The sequence below is a fragment of the Platalea leucorodia genome (genome assembly GCF_965183815.1).
Source record: "Platalea leucorodia genome assembly, chromosome: 7".
Lineage (NCBI taxonomy): Eukaryota > Metazoa > Chordata > Aves > Pelecaniformes > Threskiornithidae > Platalea > Platalea leucorodia.
The window spans coordinates 44,123,163-44,138,579 of record NC_138829.1 but is presented as its reverse complement, the minus strand read 5'-3'; the positions used below and the strand labels follow the sequence as shown (position 1 = coordinate 44,138,579).

Below are 15,417 nucleotides of genomic sequence, written 5' to 3'. Positions count from 1 at the left end.
CTAAACATATTCTGAAGTGATGTTGCTGATCCTGGTTTTTGCGGGGAAGATACACGCTTCCTTGTGACCAAAGCTGGGTGTTCCATGTGGGCAAGGTCATTTCTTCTGAGGACTGGTGACTCTCCGGAGACCTTTCAACCGACTAAGCAACTCCGTAATGAAGTCCTACAATGAGAATTGGTTGAAGAAGGATGTCATGTTAATTCCAGTGCTCGCCAGCCCAAAGAGTACTATGGTGCTTGCATTTTTCCCACATTGGCCTTCATGTTGAGCAGAAACCAGAATTTTGACATGTATTGAGCAAACCTATCTGTTAGCTTAGGAAAGGAGACCTTTTTTTGATGGACAAGAAGGGTCTAAAAGCTCCTCTACTTCCTTTTTCCCTGTCTCCCTCTGGAGCAGCCATGTTTACTTTCTCCCCAGCAGCCAGCCTGCCCCTCTTCAACCCAGATACCTGCTTTTTCCACCTTGAGCTGACCTCAGGATGCTGTTGTCCTCTGTTAGGTTCCACTGCTTCCTGTTGCCACCATAACCTCCTGCCCACTTCTGCTGCCCTCCCAATCTAGGGCAAAGCAAGCTGTCCCTCTTGTTGAACCTGTAAAGCTCCATGTTGTGGATTGCAAACCATCTCGGAGCTGTGCCAATTCTACAAGGAAGTGGCTGGCAGAGAAGAGGTGTAGCAAAACACACAGGACTAATGATAACCTGAAGCGGGGGTTGAGGATAGGCAGAGCAGATAGATGAGCAGTTAATGGAGATAAACCCTGACTACTTTGCTGACACAGCCAAGGACTATGAACTAAACTGGACCATCTGGTTATTCCAAGCAGAAGTCAATGTAACTAGTGCAAACTTTACCCTCTACATGACAAGTAGCATCACCATAAAGGACTGTGCAGCCTTTCTTCACCCAAAGAGATAGCTACATGTCCTTGTAATTAGGCAAGGTCACTGGAAGTATTGCAGCTTGTTACCATTTGTGCTGTGTGGAAGCCCATCTTCCTTACGTGGGTGATCAGAGGTTGCCTGCCACAGCATGCTCTGGAAGTAAATGCCTAGGATCTTGCGTACCTTTTCAGTCAGTCCCTTCAGAGGAAACCAGTTTCTTTCCTCTGCCTGCTTTCTGCAAATAGGCTGCTGTGATCTCTCAAGGGGACTGGATTCAAGATCACCATGGTGAAAGTGCATATTTTTGCCAATGGGGCAGCAGTATCTGTTTGTAGTTAGCAAGTGCCATGCTGTCTGCAAGACACTTTCATGGCTCATGAATCAGTACAGCAAACTTTTCAGCTGTCTCTCTGGGAATGTGGGGTTCTTGCCCAAGATCTGAACTTCAGATACTCTGAAAACTATTTCCCTATTGCCAGCCCTGTTGGCTGAACCCCTGCTAGGAGACTATTTGTAACGATTGCTACAGACGAGTTTCAGTGACAGTCGTGCATCCACCTCATTTTCTGTATGGTCATCACTGTACAGCTACATAGGCTCAACAAGATGTGGAGACCGATGAATGATGTCCAAGCACAATGTTCACATGCACTGCATGTGACTGAAGCAGTGATGGGGGACCCCATTTTGCACAGGTATGCAGTGCAGCAAAGGCAATTGCTGTGTGGTGCATGCACTACACTGCAAAATATTGGGCTCCACTCCTTTGGACATTGTGACAGCTTGTGGGATTTCTTTAACTCTCGAACTCAAAACCAGTACTTGTAAAGTTCACATGGGAAAAAAAAATCACGTGTAAAACTAACTCAGGTGGCCACTGCTCAATAATTACCTGCCCAATCCAATCTGAGGGCCATCCTACATTCTTGTCACTCATAACACTAGAGTGGTTTAAGCTAAGAATTCATTTAATTAACAGTGTGCAAGATGGTTATGTGAGCTCTATCACCGTCTATGGCTTTTCTACACTGAGGACCAAATAGCAACTCAGCCTGGTCAGCTTAGGATGTCCAAAACATGGGATGAACTTTTTTTGGTTGTAAAGCGTAATTCCTTATTTGCTCCACTGCTCTGCCTTCAGCTCACCCCTGTAGATTTACATGTATTTTTCTAACCCAGCAGAATAAAGTGGCAAACACCTCCAATTGGGAATTAAACAAATCTGCAGCGTCATGTTAGGCACAGTAATATCTTGGCGATTCAGCGAAGCAGCAGCAAAGACACACTCTTACAGCACAGTATAACGTGTATATATATATATATATTGATGGTGCTTCACTCACCTCTGTTGGGCTGGAGCACTCATGGAGGATTTCCTAAAAACCAAGGAGAACTCATTTTAGTATTTTATGAGCTGACCTATTCTCCCCTCCCTACAAAAAGGGTATATAATCTTATTACATTTGACAGGCTAAGACACAGGGAAGCATCATGCAACACTGTATACACGTTCTGTACCCCACGCTACTTCTCTTTATGAAGGAAGTCCCTAACTTAAAGTCACCAAGTCCCTCTATCTGACCTGGAGTTTTAATTTCTGTTCTTCATTAGGGACCTCCAGGAGATCTTCAAGATCAATTTGTGGTTCAGGAGCTGCTGCCTCTGTTTCCTCTCTTAGCTAAAAAGAAAAAAAATTAAAAATACACGGTTAATAAACCTTCAAACTTCTACGAACTCTAGAGGCCATCTTTAAAGAACTGAGCAGCTGAGAAGGAACTAGTTACAATAAAACTATGCTACAAAGTTGAGGTCAAGATACAAATTGTCTCAAAATAAGGAGGTTCTTATAAAGAAAGCATGGATTCTAGCCCCTCTGTGGTGTCTGCTACAGCCACACATCCTGATGTACACATTCTTCATCTTTTCCCACCTCAACACTTGATATCACCGCTCGGAGATCATCATCCATCATGGGAAGACCCTTTCAAGAATATCCAACTGCAATTGCTAACTGCAATGCAATGTAAGCCAGCCTGGGACAAACCTCATCTGTGAAGAGTGTGCACAAGCATTCACCAAACAGAAATCCAGCAGGCTTAGAGAGGTACAACTAATACAAGGAGATTTTAGGCTTTTAGGCTAAATACATTCACATAGTTGGTATTTATACTAGGACTTCTTGCAGTAATGGAGAGAAAAACAATTATGTTTTTGAAAGGCCTAACAATATTTTGCCAGCTTTCTCTGACAGACATGAGAGGGATATAATAGTCTCCTTTAATGTAAGAGAGTCCTCAAGCTTTGGTGATTGGAGTAATGATCTTGTAATGCTTGGGGGTGTTAGCTGGAAACATTCGTAAACTTGATCACAGACATGTTTTAGCTCCAAATGTCTCTACAAGACTGTAAGGAAAGCAGGCTGTGGTTTCCAGTGTATTTGCAAAATGAATCTTTGACAACACAACACTAGTGATATTTTAACATAGTAATCAGCAGAATAAGGATACTGAGTAAAAAGTGCAGTACCTGATTGCTGGGTAGCATTTATGGATGTGTATGTAAAACATTAAACAATAAAGGCAATACTTACAGGAAAAAAAGAAACTTGTTCTGAGCAGTCTCTGACACCAAGCCAGAGAGGAAGGAGAAAACCTTTGTTCAGCTTTGCTATGCAGCTGGCTTAATGGTAAGTAATAAAAGAGAGTTAAATACATTGTACTGTGACCCACACAGCATTTCTTCTTAAACATAATAGTTTTCCTGTGACTGTTTAGACAACAGGTCTTGATCCAGCCTGACTTTGTCTCTAGCTAAGAAGCTAAATAGGTCAGGAGGGTGAGACAGGGTAGGAACTGCCTATGGCTTTCTGCTCCTAGTATGGATGGTGTTCTGGCTTCCACGTGCAGGGAATCATCTTGAAAATCAAAATTGTCTCCTGAGGCTTAGTTTTGCTGCAAAAAGCCTCATGACAGTAAATAGCATAGCATTCAGATTATCTGTATCAGGAGGCGATGTTTGAACTAACCTTGCTGGCATTTGAATCTGCAGCGCTGTTTATTCTGACTGTGTCACACACGTTTCTGCAAGACATTGAGGAACATTGCACTGCCAAGGGCAGGGGGAGCAAAGGAAGAAGCTGAGAAAGAGACAATGTAAGGGAAGTCGATGGATCCGAGGGAGCCCAGACTAGCAGGGCTAACGAGTCTTGCCACAATGCACAGAGGAGAGCGGGAGGACCTCCTGGACACCTGGGTGATTACAAGTAATTTACTGTGGCACATGTATTTATTTGAAAAGATCCTGTGTAATCCCCTGTTGTACCATATCAGCAGTCTCTGACCTGGCACAGCATCATGTTTTCTAGTTCCTAGTAGCAAATGTCTTAGGTTGGCCCAAATACACCAGGAAGCTGGGAAACCTGTTGTGCTGGAGAGGTGCTAGCAAAGGCAATCCACTGGAAATCTGTTCCTGTAAGGGCATGTCTGGCTTTCTCACTTGTGCCTGCTCGGATTTTGCAGTAGGGAAAAAATTATCCCCTTTGGGCAGCTACTTTGATGATGGTAAACAGCTCCTAATTCTCAGAAAACCAGAAGTGATAACGTAACCCGACTTGTTTTTCTGACACCTTTACAAGTGTACATCTGTAGACTTGGGCAAGTAAGAGTAGCACACAGGGAGCCTCATCTTGGGTCATGTCACTGGTGGTACCAAGTGCTTCTTGTCTATCTCAAAAAAAAAACCCCAAACCTTCTCTTTAAAATGACAATAATTCCCCAAAGGGCAAGACGTTCTGTTACTCAAAGCAGCAGCCATTCTCCCTGCTTATCTCTGGCAAATTTCCACAGTCAGGCTCAGGGCTCTCTGAACTGAGCCACCAACCCCAGGGACAGTCCCTTAAATGCCAGGGCAGGCATGGTTGGCAAGCGACACTGTCCCTGCCGCTGTTCTCTTGAACAGCCTTCACTCAGCAGGACCGTCACTCCAGCACTTTGCAGGCACGCTGAATTTTGCCTGTCTGACTAGATCTAGCGATAGCATCTGCTCCTGTGTGCACTATCGAATGTTTCATCATGCATTATCAAGAGGCCTGAGATGTAGCTGAGAATTTATTAATTACTATCATTTTATAAACTATAGAAAACAACTGGAAATTCACAATTAAGTCTCGAAGAGATTATGAGCTTTCATCCTTTGTCATTTTTACTAAACAAGCTATAAAATTGTTTGGAAGGTCTAAGAATGTTAATTAACAGAACAGGAGCAGTAATATACTCATTTTCAGAGGAGCCGTGCATTTGCGAGAGAAGGAAGGACCTTTTTCTCCACATTTGTTTTCTGCTGCATGTTCTTTGCACGTGGCATAAATTAAAACAGAAATTAACTATTTTTTTCTCCCAACATGGCATGAGAACCTGGTACGTTCCTACAAATATCAGATAGGAAACAGTCACACAGAAAATTACAATAATAATAATAAATAATAATAATAATAATAATAATAATAATAATGAACAACAACGGCAACGACAATAATAAAGACAGCCTCAGAGACAGTTCCTGAAGTTTGGCTCTTCAGCCATGGAGCTGACATTGTTCTATGGCCCTCAGGCCCAGAAAATCAGCCTGGGCAGGCAAAAGCTTCTCTGTACCATCATGGGATATAGCACAAAAATCACCTCTCCTGGGCTGTTCTAACATGTCCACTTCCACTGTTGATTGCAATTGGAAACTCCTGATGCTTAGAGTGGAAGATGGGTGCTTAACGCTGTGCTGGGGTGCAAATACAGAAAACAGCGCAGAAAGGGTTTTAGAGTTCATTTAGTCCATCCCCATCCAGGACACGAATAAGCTGTTTTAGACAATTTGTTAAACCCATCTATGTCTTCTGTTGAAGATGTACTGGGTTGTGAGTCAAGAAAGCTATGTTCTCTTACTGCATTGCCCTACAGATAAAAGCAAAACCCTTTGTCAAGCTATTTGAATGGGTTTAAGACCGTGATATACAATGTGGGAAATCCTTTCATCTTTTCCTGTACCACACTCCAAAAGAATTATATCTCAAACACGGAAAAGCACTATCCCTTCTGAAAGCTCCCAGTGTAAATGCCACCCATCTAAGCACAAGATATGAATAGAAGCGATACTACCAGGTTAAAATTTCAGTGAACTCAGCCAGTGCTGGAACTTGACTTAAATGTCACACCACCCTGAAGAAAAAAAATGTCATGTACCCTGCAACAGCTCAAGAAAAGACGGGTACCATTCAGGTACTGGACCTAGGCACTCCAGGATCTTTCTTAGTGGGACAGCTCTCAGACAGGCAGGAAGAATTTCAGAGGGACTGTTCCTGGTGCAAAGGGAATCTCAGGCAAGGAAGACAGCTCTGGGGATTTGTGAAGATGAAGGCATACGATCTCTACATTTGAGCATGGGTTTTTTGTTTCTTGCCCTGCTGCCAGTAGTGTGTCCAGACTCTGCAGCTACAGATAACAGCGTTATCTGGAGTAGTCTCATTGAAACAGCAGCTATAGCTACACTGTTGTGACCCAAAGGAACAAGGATACACCGATAACTCTCACCCAGCTAGCTTAGATACTGATTGCCGCAAAGCCGCTCACCGCATGGAGCTCAGCAACAAGCAGCATCCTGGGTTTGTACATCTCTCTAGGTTCTGCTACTCGTGCTGAGCAATAGCTACACCCTCCCAGCAGCTGCAAGACCAGGCAGTGTAGAGCGAGCTGGATTATATGGGTGCAAGATTCTCGGACTGCAGACACACCAGTCAGAGAGTGCTGTAGCAGGTGGCAATAAGATACCTAATGAAGATGAGAAGCTATTTCCAGTAAGACAGAGCACGCAAACTTCTGTCCCAGCACACAGGGCCTCTAGTCCCATTCACCTGACGAGTGAGGGGCTGATTTGCCCCAGCTACTCACCCGGCATTGGTACAGCTCCTGCAGCTGGGTGTTGATCCATTCCTCCAGGTCCAGCCAGCGCTGTAGTTCTTTGCGGTTGTACTTGATGGTTAACTTGCCCAGTTTCCTGTGTGATGATTCCTCCCCAGGTTTCTCTGGCGTCTGGAAAGTCACCCGGGGCAGTGTGCTGGAGTTGCTGGCCATGTTCACCGCTTCCTCCTCCTCCGACAGCAGGAACTCGACTTCCCGTGGCCTCCCTCACTCCTTTTCTCAATCTCCTTTAACCAAGGCCTCTCTGCAACCAGTGGCTCACAGCACAGGCTGCTCACAGACACCAAAGGCAGGCAGCATTGGTGATCCCAGGGAGGGAGGCGGGGGAGACCACGCGGCCGGGGCAGCAGCCAGGCTCTGCAGGCAGAGTTACAGCAGCAGATTCTTGGGTTTCACCATCGGCTGTGCTGACAGGAGCAGGAAGGCAGGCAGAGGAGTTGTTGTAATAACATCTGTTCTTAAAAGAAGCCAAGTGAACCAGGGAATTGATGAACCAAGTTTGTTAATATTTAACGCAAGTCAGCTCTAAGAGGTGGGGAAGAAGGAAGTTTTAAATGACTTTTCCTACAGGCATAACTTAAGTGCATGTGCAATTCCAGAGGGCCGATCCATACATAATGCATCGAATCCTGCTGTGTTCAAGCTCCAAGAGCCTCTGTAAACTACTTTGCCTGCAGCTACAGGGTTTAGCTCCCATTGAAATGGCATTTTCCAGCTAAAGCACTGGCCCCAGCACAGATAAGAAGTGGTCTGGAGTCAGGTGGCTACATCCACTATTTTACAAGAGTGGGAATACTAGGTCAGGGACACTGCAAGCCAAACTTGGACTCAGCAGTCCCATTTTACATTGTTCTACAATCTGTAAATTTATTCCAGCCTTCTCAAGAGTTTCTGTAGAAATCCCAGTGGCCTGAATTTGAGATCATTTGAGCAAGGCACTTCTGAGATAAAACAAAATATCGGTGCTCATATTAAAAAAAACCCTACAGTATTTGACATGATGACACTGCAGGGGAAGGCCTGTCTAGGGATATAGCATTGTCTCCTTCCCATAGAAAAATATTCACGTGCTGAAGCATCATAAATTGCTATCATACTATATATTATCATTGCTTCGTTTACAATCTCTTTCTTACTGGAAGACAGGTTAAAGGTCGGCAGCATTATTGCCCTACACCATTTTATAAGGATGTGTGTGAGCAGCGCTGTTCAGAGGAACAGAAATCAGGCTGGCTGTGTTTATGGGGCGCCCGGGCACTGGAACACCGGCGTTCTCTCTAGACGCTGTATCACACCTCTTTATTCATCCGTTCCCAGAGCCCCTCGACGACCTGCCCAGGGAGCTGCCCTATCAAACGGACAAACTGGCTGAGACCCTCCATCATGAAGCAGATCCAACAACTCCAGTCTCATGATTTATGTGGAAAAAGTAAGTAAGTCTCCGCTGCTCCTGGCAGCCAAGGTACTTCCAGTTTGGAGACCAAGAGCTAGATAAACCAAAGGGAAAGCAACCAATGCTTCTCCCACTGATAGCTGCTGCTGGGCAGCATGGGGCAGCCTGCAGGGGGGCTGGTCTCCTCTGGAAGTCGTACCCAGTCCCCCTGCCAAAGCCACATCCCTCTGCCCAGAGGAATGGTGGTACAGCCAGCCAGCAACATCTGGTACACAGGGTGGTAGAAAAATGGGCAGGGCCATTCCAGCCCTTCTTTTCATCCTGCATTTGAGCAAAAAAATAAAAGCCTTTTCTGACCGAAAATTCCATAAAATGCTGATCCTGAAACTTGCTTCCACATCAGTGAGGGATAAAGTATTAAAGTATACCTGCAACTGATATCATCTCCTCTGCTTTTCAGACAGCTTAAAATTTCTATTCAGAAGACAGCTGTCAGCTATTTAATTTAAGCAGCTTTACTCATTTTTCCTTACTGCTTGGCTGTATCCTCCCTCTAATCTCATTCCTAAAACTGTCTTATTTAGACCAAAATTTCCCAGAAAAATCTGTATTGAGAGGCTCAGAGCATACTCAGTAAGTGCAGATTCTTCAGAGATTCTTAACTGTTAGAAACCTTGCAAAACCCATTGAACATCCTCTAATGGGTTTACAACTACTGACTTTTCAAAGGCTAATATGCTGGCCCAACATGAGCAGATTTTCACAAGGTAACTCTGGACCAAAGGACACACGCTGCCAGGTGTCAAGTTCCTACCTCCAAATAGAAGTGCTCTATTTTGGTGTTCAAGGACTGATATTTAGGAGAGGAAAACAACCTATATTTTCTTTGGTCCCGAGGAACTCCAGACAGGCTGGCATTAAGATCAGAGAAAGAGGACCAGACTTACAAGAGAAGTTACCCAGCATCCCTGAGTAAATAAAAAAATTTGCAGCAGCTGAAGGGCTGGCAGGGAAGTTGCCCCCTTCCTCCATCCCCTGTCCTGACTCTGGTGCTCTTCATTGAGCAGTTCAGTTCAAGTCTACATGAAAGATGGGGTTGCCCTGTTAATCTTCTGCCAGCATAGTTGAATTCATGAAGCACAGGATCCAGAGGTCACAGAATAGGTGTGAGGAAGAGGTAAAGGGGAATATAACCTGTCCTAATGGCTCTTTAAACAGCTTGAGCTGCTGTTGACTTGGAAGATCACTTGAGCGTGAGCAATGCCCTGAGATACCACATCTGAAAAGGTCCACAGGCAGACTCACCTCACCGTCCAGACTCTATCGGCAAAGTAATAAGCAGACCCTGGTGCCCTTGTGCTGCTCTATCAGTGTCACCCTGCAACGGAATAAGACATTCAGTGGGGGATGTCAGAGGGCCTCTCAGGAAAGCTGTAAGCCAAAATGAGCCAGATTACAGGATGTTCATCATACTGCTTTGGCTTGTATGAGCTTAGTCATGAATTCTTTGTAATGAGAAGGTGGCAATATAGAAATAAACGTTTACAGATAAAGCAGGCCTCATCCAGTAATAAACTATTTTAATCTATCATTAAATCAGGAGGAAGAAGCAAAAAGACTGTACAAGATCACCCCATGAGGGTGTGGTAGAAGTTCCTGCAGGCACAGGATTGGGCGCCTCATACAGGGTAAGTGATATTGTCCCCTTTGAACGAGGCAGCATCTCCTACAGGTGCACCAGCCACCTGCCAGTGCTGGTAAGTGCCAGCTGCCACCAAACAAGAAGCAGCTGCATGACTCTCTTCACGGTGCTGCACCCCATCCTGTCCTTTCCTCGCACCACAGCAGATTCAGGTGGCCAAAGGGACAGAAGGACGTTCACTGTTTTGTTTGGACATGCACAGTGCGGGGGATCTCAGAGATCTCATGCATGGCTGGGAGATGAGATCTTATTTTCAACCTTATTTTCAATCTCTCCTTATAGCCTTGGGCATACAACCTGGACCAAAATTTCAGAAGTGAACACACATACTTGGGCAACTAAATCGTCTAATCAGACAACCTGTTTTTTTACAAGAGCTGTGCACACCTAAGCTCCAGTGGACCTCCTGCTGCAGTTGCTGGTGATCATGTCCAGCATGATCCTGCAAATCTGCTTATATCATTTATGTAGGTGTATAAAGGGGGTTTAAACGTGGCCAGCGCATTTGAGTGTTAGCCTGAAACACTGCGCCTCAGTTTCCATGTGTGTGACTTGGGGTTGCTGCTCCTCCAGGCCTGCCCTAAGAGTGAAGTTTTGCCTCTGAAAGGAGGGGGGGGATTCGATACTGTGGAGCTGGGCTTTTGTGACTGTTTACGGCCCCAGAGAGGGCCACCAAACCAAGCTGAGCATCTGCGTCGTAGTGCCAAGCAGCTGTGACGCTGATCCAGGCAGCAGAGCAACCAAGTGCATGAAGCAGATCTGGTTACACTCCTCTGTTCTTGAAGCTAATAACCTCCATCCCACATCTGTGACCTAAGCTGGTGCTTCTCTTTCTCTCCGAGCTGACGACTGTGGTGCATGCTCAATAATTCAGCAGGGCCTCAGCTCATCTTTCCAGAGAACCAGGTCGGCCCCTTTCCCTTGAGTCCCAGCTTAGAGAGGAACGTTTCCCTTCAAGACAGCCAGAAGCCACTCTCCACCTGTTTTAGAAAATAATCACTTTCCCTGTGGCTGCAAACGTGATAGCTAACACAAAGTAAACCAGGGAAGACAGCAGAGGTGACTGTATCAATACTGTGTTGACACCACAAGGTAAAGAGGTTCTGCACCCTCCTGTGAGCAGGAACAGGCACAGAAAAAAGTTGTGTAGATCAGAAAATGTAGCCAGGGCTGGAGATCTAAAAAATCCAGAGCCCTGAGTGAGCAACCCCAGTACACCCAGCATCCTGACATCCATCATCCACATCCCTCATCCTCCAGTGTCTCCACAGGAGCATGGAAACCAAAAAGACTGCACCATTGCCCCAGAGCTCTAGGAAAAGACGGAGAGCACATCTCTCACCTTCAACTCCTGGAGACTTAAGGAAGCAGCCAGGGGTTTCCAGCTCACACAGTCCCCACCTCTCACCGGAGCAGTACTGCTACCTTCCACCAGCACGCAGAGAAGAGCCTACATATTCTTCAGTCAGGCGACTGGTAATCAGTCTCATTCCTCTCCCCTGATAGTCTCGCCTTTTGTAAGGCAATGAAAGGGCAGTGAGAAGGAAGAATGCTGAGAGACAGAGGAAAACATTTCCCGACTTAGTATTTGACTGATCAACCCAAAATTGCACTATTTGGCACCGCCTCAGAAAATAGGCAGGTCTCAGAAATAAAGGTAAGAAAGAGGCCAGACGAGCTAGCCTACCTGCCTGCCCGCCCTCCCTCCTGCCTCTGTTACTGGCAGTCAAGTGAAGCGCAAAGGCTAATGGCTCAGCAGCAGCTGAGAAGGGTAAATGAGAAATAGTTGTACTTACTGCTTTGGCACACCAGAGGAATAGCAAACCCTGGACTCTCTCCTTATTTAGGCAATTAATTCTGCTTATCTGTGTCCATCGTCAGACATCTCGTAGGTAGTGGGATGAGTAAGCATCTCCACTGAGGAGGAAGCCCCCCCCCCCCCCCCCCCCCCCCCCCCCGAATACTTAGGTGAAGCTGACAACATGTATTAGATGCTAAATGGAGTATTTGGGGATCTTTGAAAACCTGCCCATGTTGTTTTGTTGCCCTTCCTCTTGTATTGCTTTGTTGTTTCCCTACAGAGAGAGGCCTGCAGCACTGAAAGCATTATCAGTGTTTTCATGTGGCACAGAGGTTTCAGCAAGTCCTTGAATGGCAGAGTTGGAGACAAGACACTGGCTGAATAGATGAAGGGGATCTTCCTTGTTTTCCAGCTTGCTTTCAACGTTTCAGGCTTGCAGAGGCCATCTGTATAGTTCTTGCGCCAAGAAGTTTGTTGTGACCTGATGCACTTGAAAGGGTGCAATTACACCTGCAGGGACTGTTCTGCTCACACCTACAGGGAAATCTCCATCTACAAACACAGGGGAGAGCAGCCTTTCATGGGAGGCACTGGCAGCTGGCCTGAAGGTGTTGAAAGTCAGGAGGTTCCCAGGGATGCAGACACTGTAGGATGTGATGGAGAAGGAGAGGCCGTGGGGAACCCCACAGCTGATCCTGTTCCACTCACAAGTGCTGTAAAGAACAGCTCAGGTTGCCTACGGTGACTTCAATGGGAAATATTAAGTTTATTCTAATTCCTGCAAATTGAAGGTTCTTTGCTTCACATTTCCATACCTATCTCCCTGTAAAAGCCTAGCGTAGACAAGACAAAAATGCAGGTGCTTTCTTGGTGTAACTAGTCTCAACACTATTTTCCATTCTTCCTTTCCCAGTGCTCCTGCCCTTAAGGGTTTACCTTGACCAGCAACATTAAAATAAAAGCCAGTGCCATGCAGGACTGTAGACAAGAACTTCCCCAAAGAAACAATACACCCTCATTGTAACTCCCTTCCCCAAAGCTACCCCCGATGCAATGGGAACGGCTCTCAGGAGGACTCAGCACCCTGTCATCCTTTCCCTTGCTTCGTTCCACAGGACCAGTGGTTAGTCACGGCTCGATGGGGTCCCTCCCTGTCTCCTTCCTTTGCCGCATCTTTGTGCCGTCACTTGCATCCGGGTCTCACCCCTAAACCACACCAGGAGGTTTAACCTGAGGCAAATACGGCAAAACAAGCAAGTAAGCAAACCTGTCTTCCAAGCGTTAATTACACATGGAGCGGTTCCCAGGTAAAGCGCAGCAGAATGGATTCACCTGCAGCAGCCGGTGGGACGAGCTGCTGTCAGGAAGTCATTGCCGACGGTGATGCATGGAGCTGGGCTGCACGGGGCGGCAAAGGGGACCTGAACAAAGTCTTCCTTATTTTTCTGCCTGTTGGGGTCACTTCCTTCTGGAAGGCGGGCATCCACCGGCTGATGGGTGCTGGGGTCTCCATAGCAAGCACAAGAAGGCTGGTGGCGCAGGCGCCTGCACTGTTTGTTACAAGCCATGCGTGTCTACGAGCTCTTATAATCTTAGTCAAATATTAAACTATGGTGCTGTTTACCCACCCTGAGTCATTTCCTAAGTAGTTATTGCCAGACTGAGAGCAGGCACTTCTTAAAGACAAAGTTAACGATGACTCACTGTTTCAGGACCCCTTAAAAACACTCCCAAGTCATAAAAATTACACACCCTACTTTCCCTTCACGCTAATATTAACAACACACAGCTCAGCTGAAGTCATGGGAAATTATTCGTTTGGCAAAAGATGAGGGCTGCGATGAGATTTCTAGGTTAGGAGAGCAACGAGTAAGCTACTGAGTTGGAGGAAAGCTGCTGCAAGAGAGAGAGGTTCCTAGTAGAAGTCTTGGGACTAATCTCAATTAAAATTTTAATTACTGAACCTCTCCAGAAGAGACAAGGCATATTTAGAAACTGTGCTACTGGCACAGAGGTGGGATACATCCCTCCTACAGTGGAGGACCAAAACTGTGATTTTTAAAGGTCAAATAAACAAGCCAGACCCATCTGCTAAGCGGAAAAACATGGGTCAAATTTAAGAATATAGAGAATATAAAAAGTAAGATCACATACTTAGGAAATTGTCACAAAAAAATTTAGCTGGGGGCTGATCAGCTGAATGGCAGAGAGAACAAGACCAAGATCCATAAAACACATGCTATTCATAAGATGGCTCTGCAGTGAGCCTATGAATGATACTAATACAATCCCAAGATGTATTCAGTAACATATTTCCAGAAACTGGAAAATGTGCAGAAGAAAGGCCATTAGGATAACAGAGGGGAAATGGAGACTCTACCATAAAAGATGATTGAAAGATCATGGCTTGCTTGCACTATCAAACCGAAGACTGAGTTAGGATATGATTTCACTAAAATAAATACAGCTGAAGAAGACTAAAGGAGAGAAGATTTTGAAATGAAAGGACAATACTGCACGAGAAAACTGAATATAAAGTAACTATAAATACATTTAGGGTGAGCAGCAGAAAACCTTGCAGCAGGACATTAACACAGCCTTCTGCTGAGAGCAAAAGCTATTAAAACCCCCGACTCTAAAGGCTAGGCTTGATCAGCTTATGAAGGGGCTCACCCCTTCATGAACAATTTTAAAAAAACAAACAAGCAAAAAAACCAAACCAAAACCAAAAAGGGGCTAGAGATGCCAATCAAGGAGTCCTTCCAGCTCTGCATTTGTAGGAGTTATGTTGCCTGGCACAAGCAGAAGAGACGTCTTGTCCTTCAGGTTTGCAGGAAACCCTTGACAGAGATTTTGTAACACAACACTACTGCTGAGGTAGATTGGATTATTGCCAGTTAGACAAAAATACCAAACCAGGCTGTTTAGGGGCAGTTCTGCCAGTGCGGATATCCAAGCACGGTCGCTGGTTTGCAAAGGGGACGGGGCCATCTGCTCCCTGAGCAGCACGCTCCTGTGTCAGGGAACTGCACTGCACTGAGTCTCACCTGGCTCCAGACCAAAGGCCTTAAATATTTATCCAGGAAAAAGTCTCCTCCAGGTTAAATACAAGAGAAAGCCCCCAGCAGAGTGCCACAGGCAGTGCAGAATAAAAGAAAGAAACGACCTTGTCATTTTTATTTCTCCTGCGTGTATTTGGAAGATGTGCAGGACAGCGAGGTCAGCTCTCCCTTTACCGCTTGCAGGCTCCGCAGGTGGGTCCTAAAGACCAGGTATAGAGATGGGGTCTGAGTGTGGAGTGGGAGACACCCATGCTTCTTCTGACAAAGATTCATATAGCCAATAAGGAAAACAAACATCTCTCTGCTCTGCAGACATGCATGTTTCCTACTGCCCTACCATCTGTTTTCATGGTTTAGGCTTTGCCTGTATTTTTTTTCTTATACCCTACCATAACCAGATCAAAGCAATTCCCTTTTCCAAACAGAAGTCAGTACTATACACAAATGTCAGCATCAGGCCATAGAAAGTCGTGAGAGGTATTGAAAGCTAATATTCTGACAACATTATGTTCCCATAGTATTTGTCTGTGACAGCCAGGAGGGGGAACGTGTCTCTAAGGTCTCTCAATAAATCCCACGAGGATACATGAGGCTGGATCACAGGT

General features: G+C 45.6%; 1 protein-coding gene across 1 annotated transcript; it reads right to left on the bottom strand.

Annotated features, from left to right (window-relative positions):
* Window positions 1–95: 95 nt before the first annotated feature.
* Window positions 96–7,110, bottom strand: PPP1R14D (protein phosphatase 1 regulatory inhibitor subunit 14D). The gene is made up of 4 exons (XM_082316708.1): window positions 6,825–7,110; window positions 2,471–2,566; window positions 2,232–2,264; window positions 96–165 (listed from the first exon to the last, which is right to left on the bottom strand). Exons 1-4 carry the CDS (start codon window positions 7,005–7,007, stop codon window positions 97–99), a joined length of 381 nt encoding a protein of 126 aa, XP_082172834.1. The 5' UTR covers window positions 7,008–7,110; the 3' UTR covers window position 96.
* Between the last annotated feature and the right edge of the window lie 8,307 nt (window positions 7,111–15,417).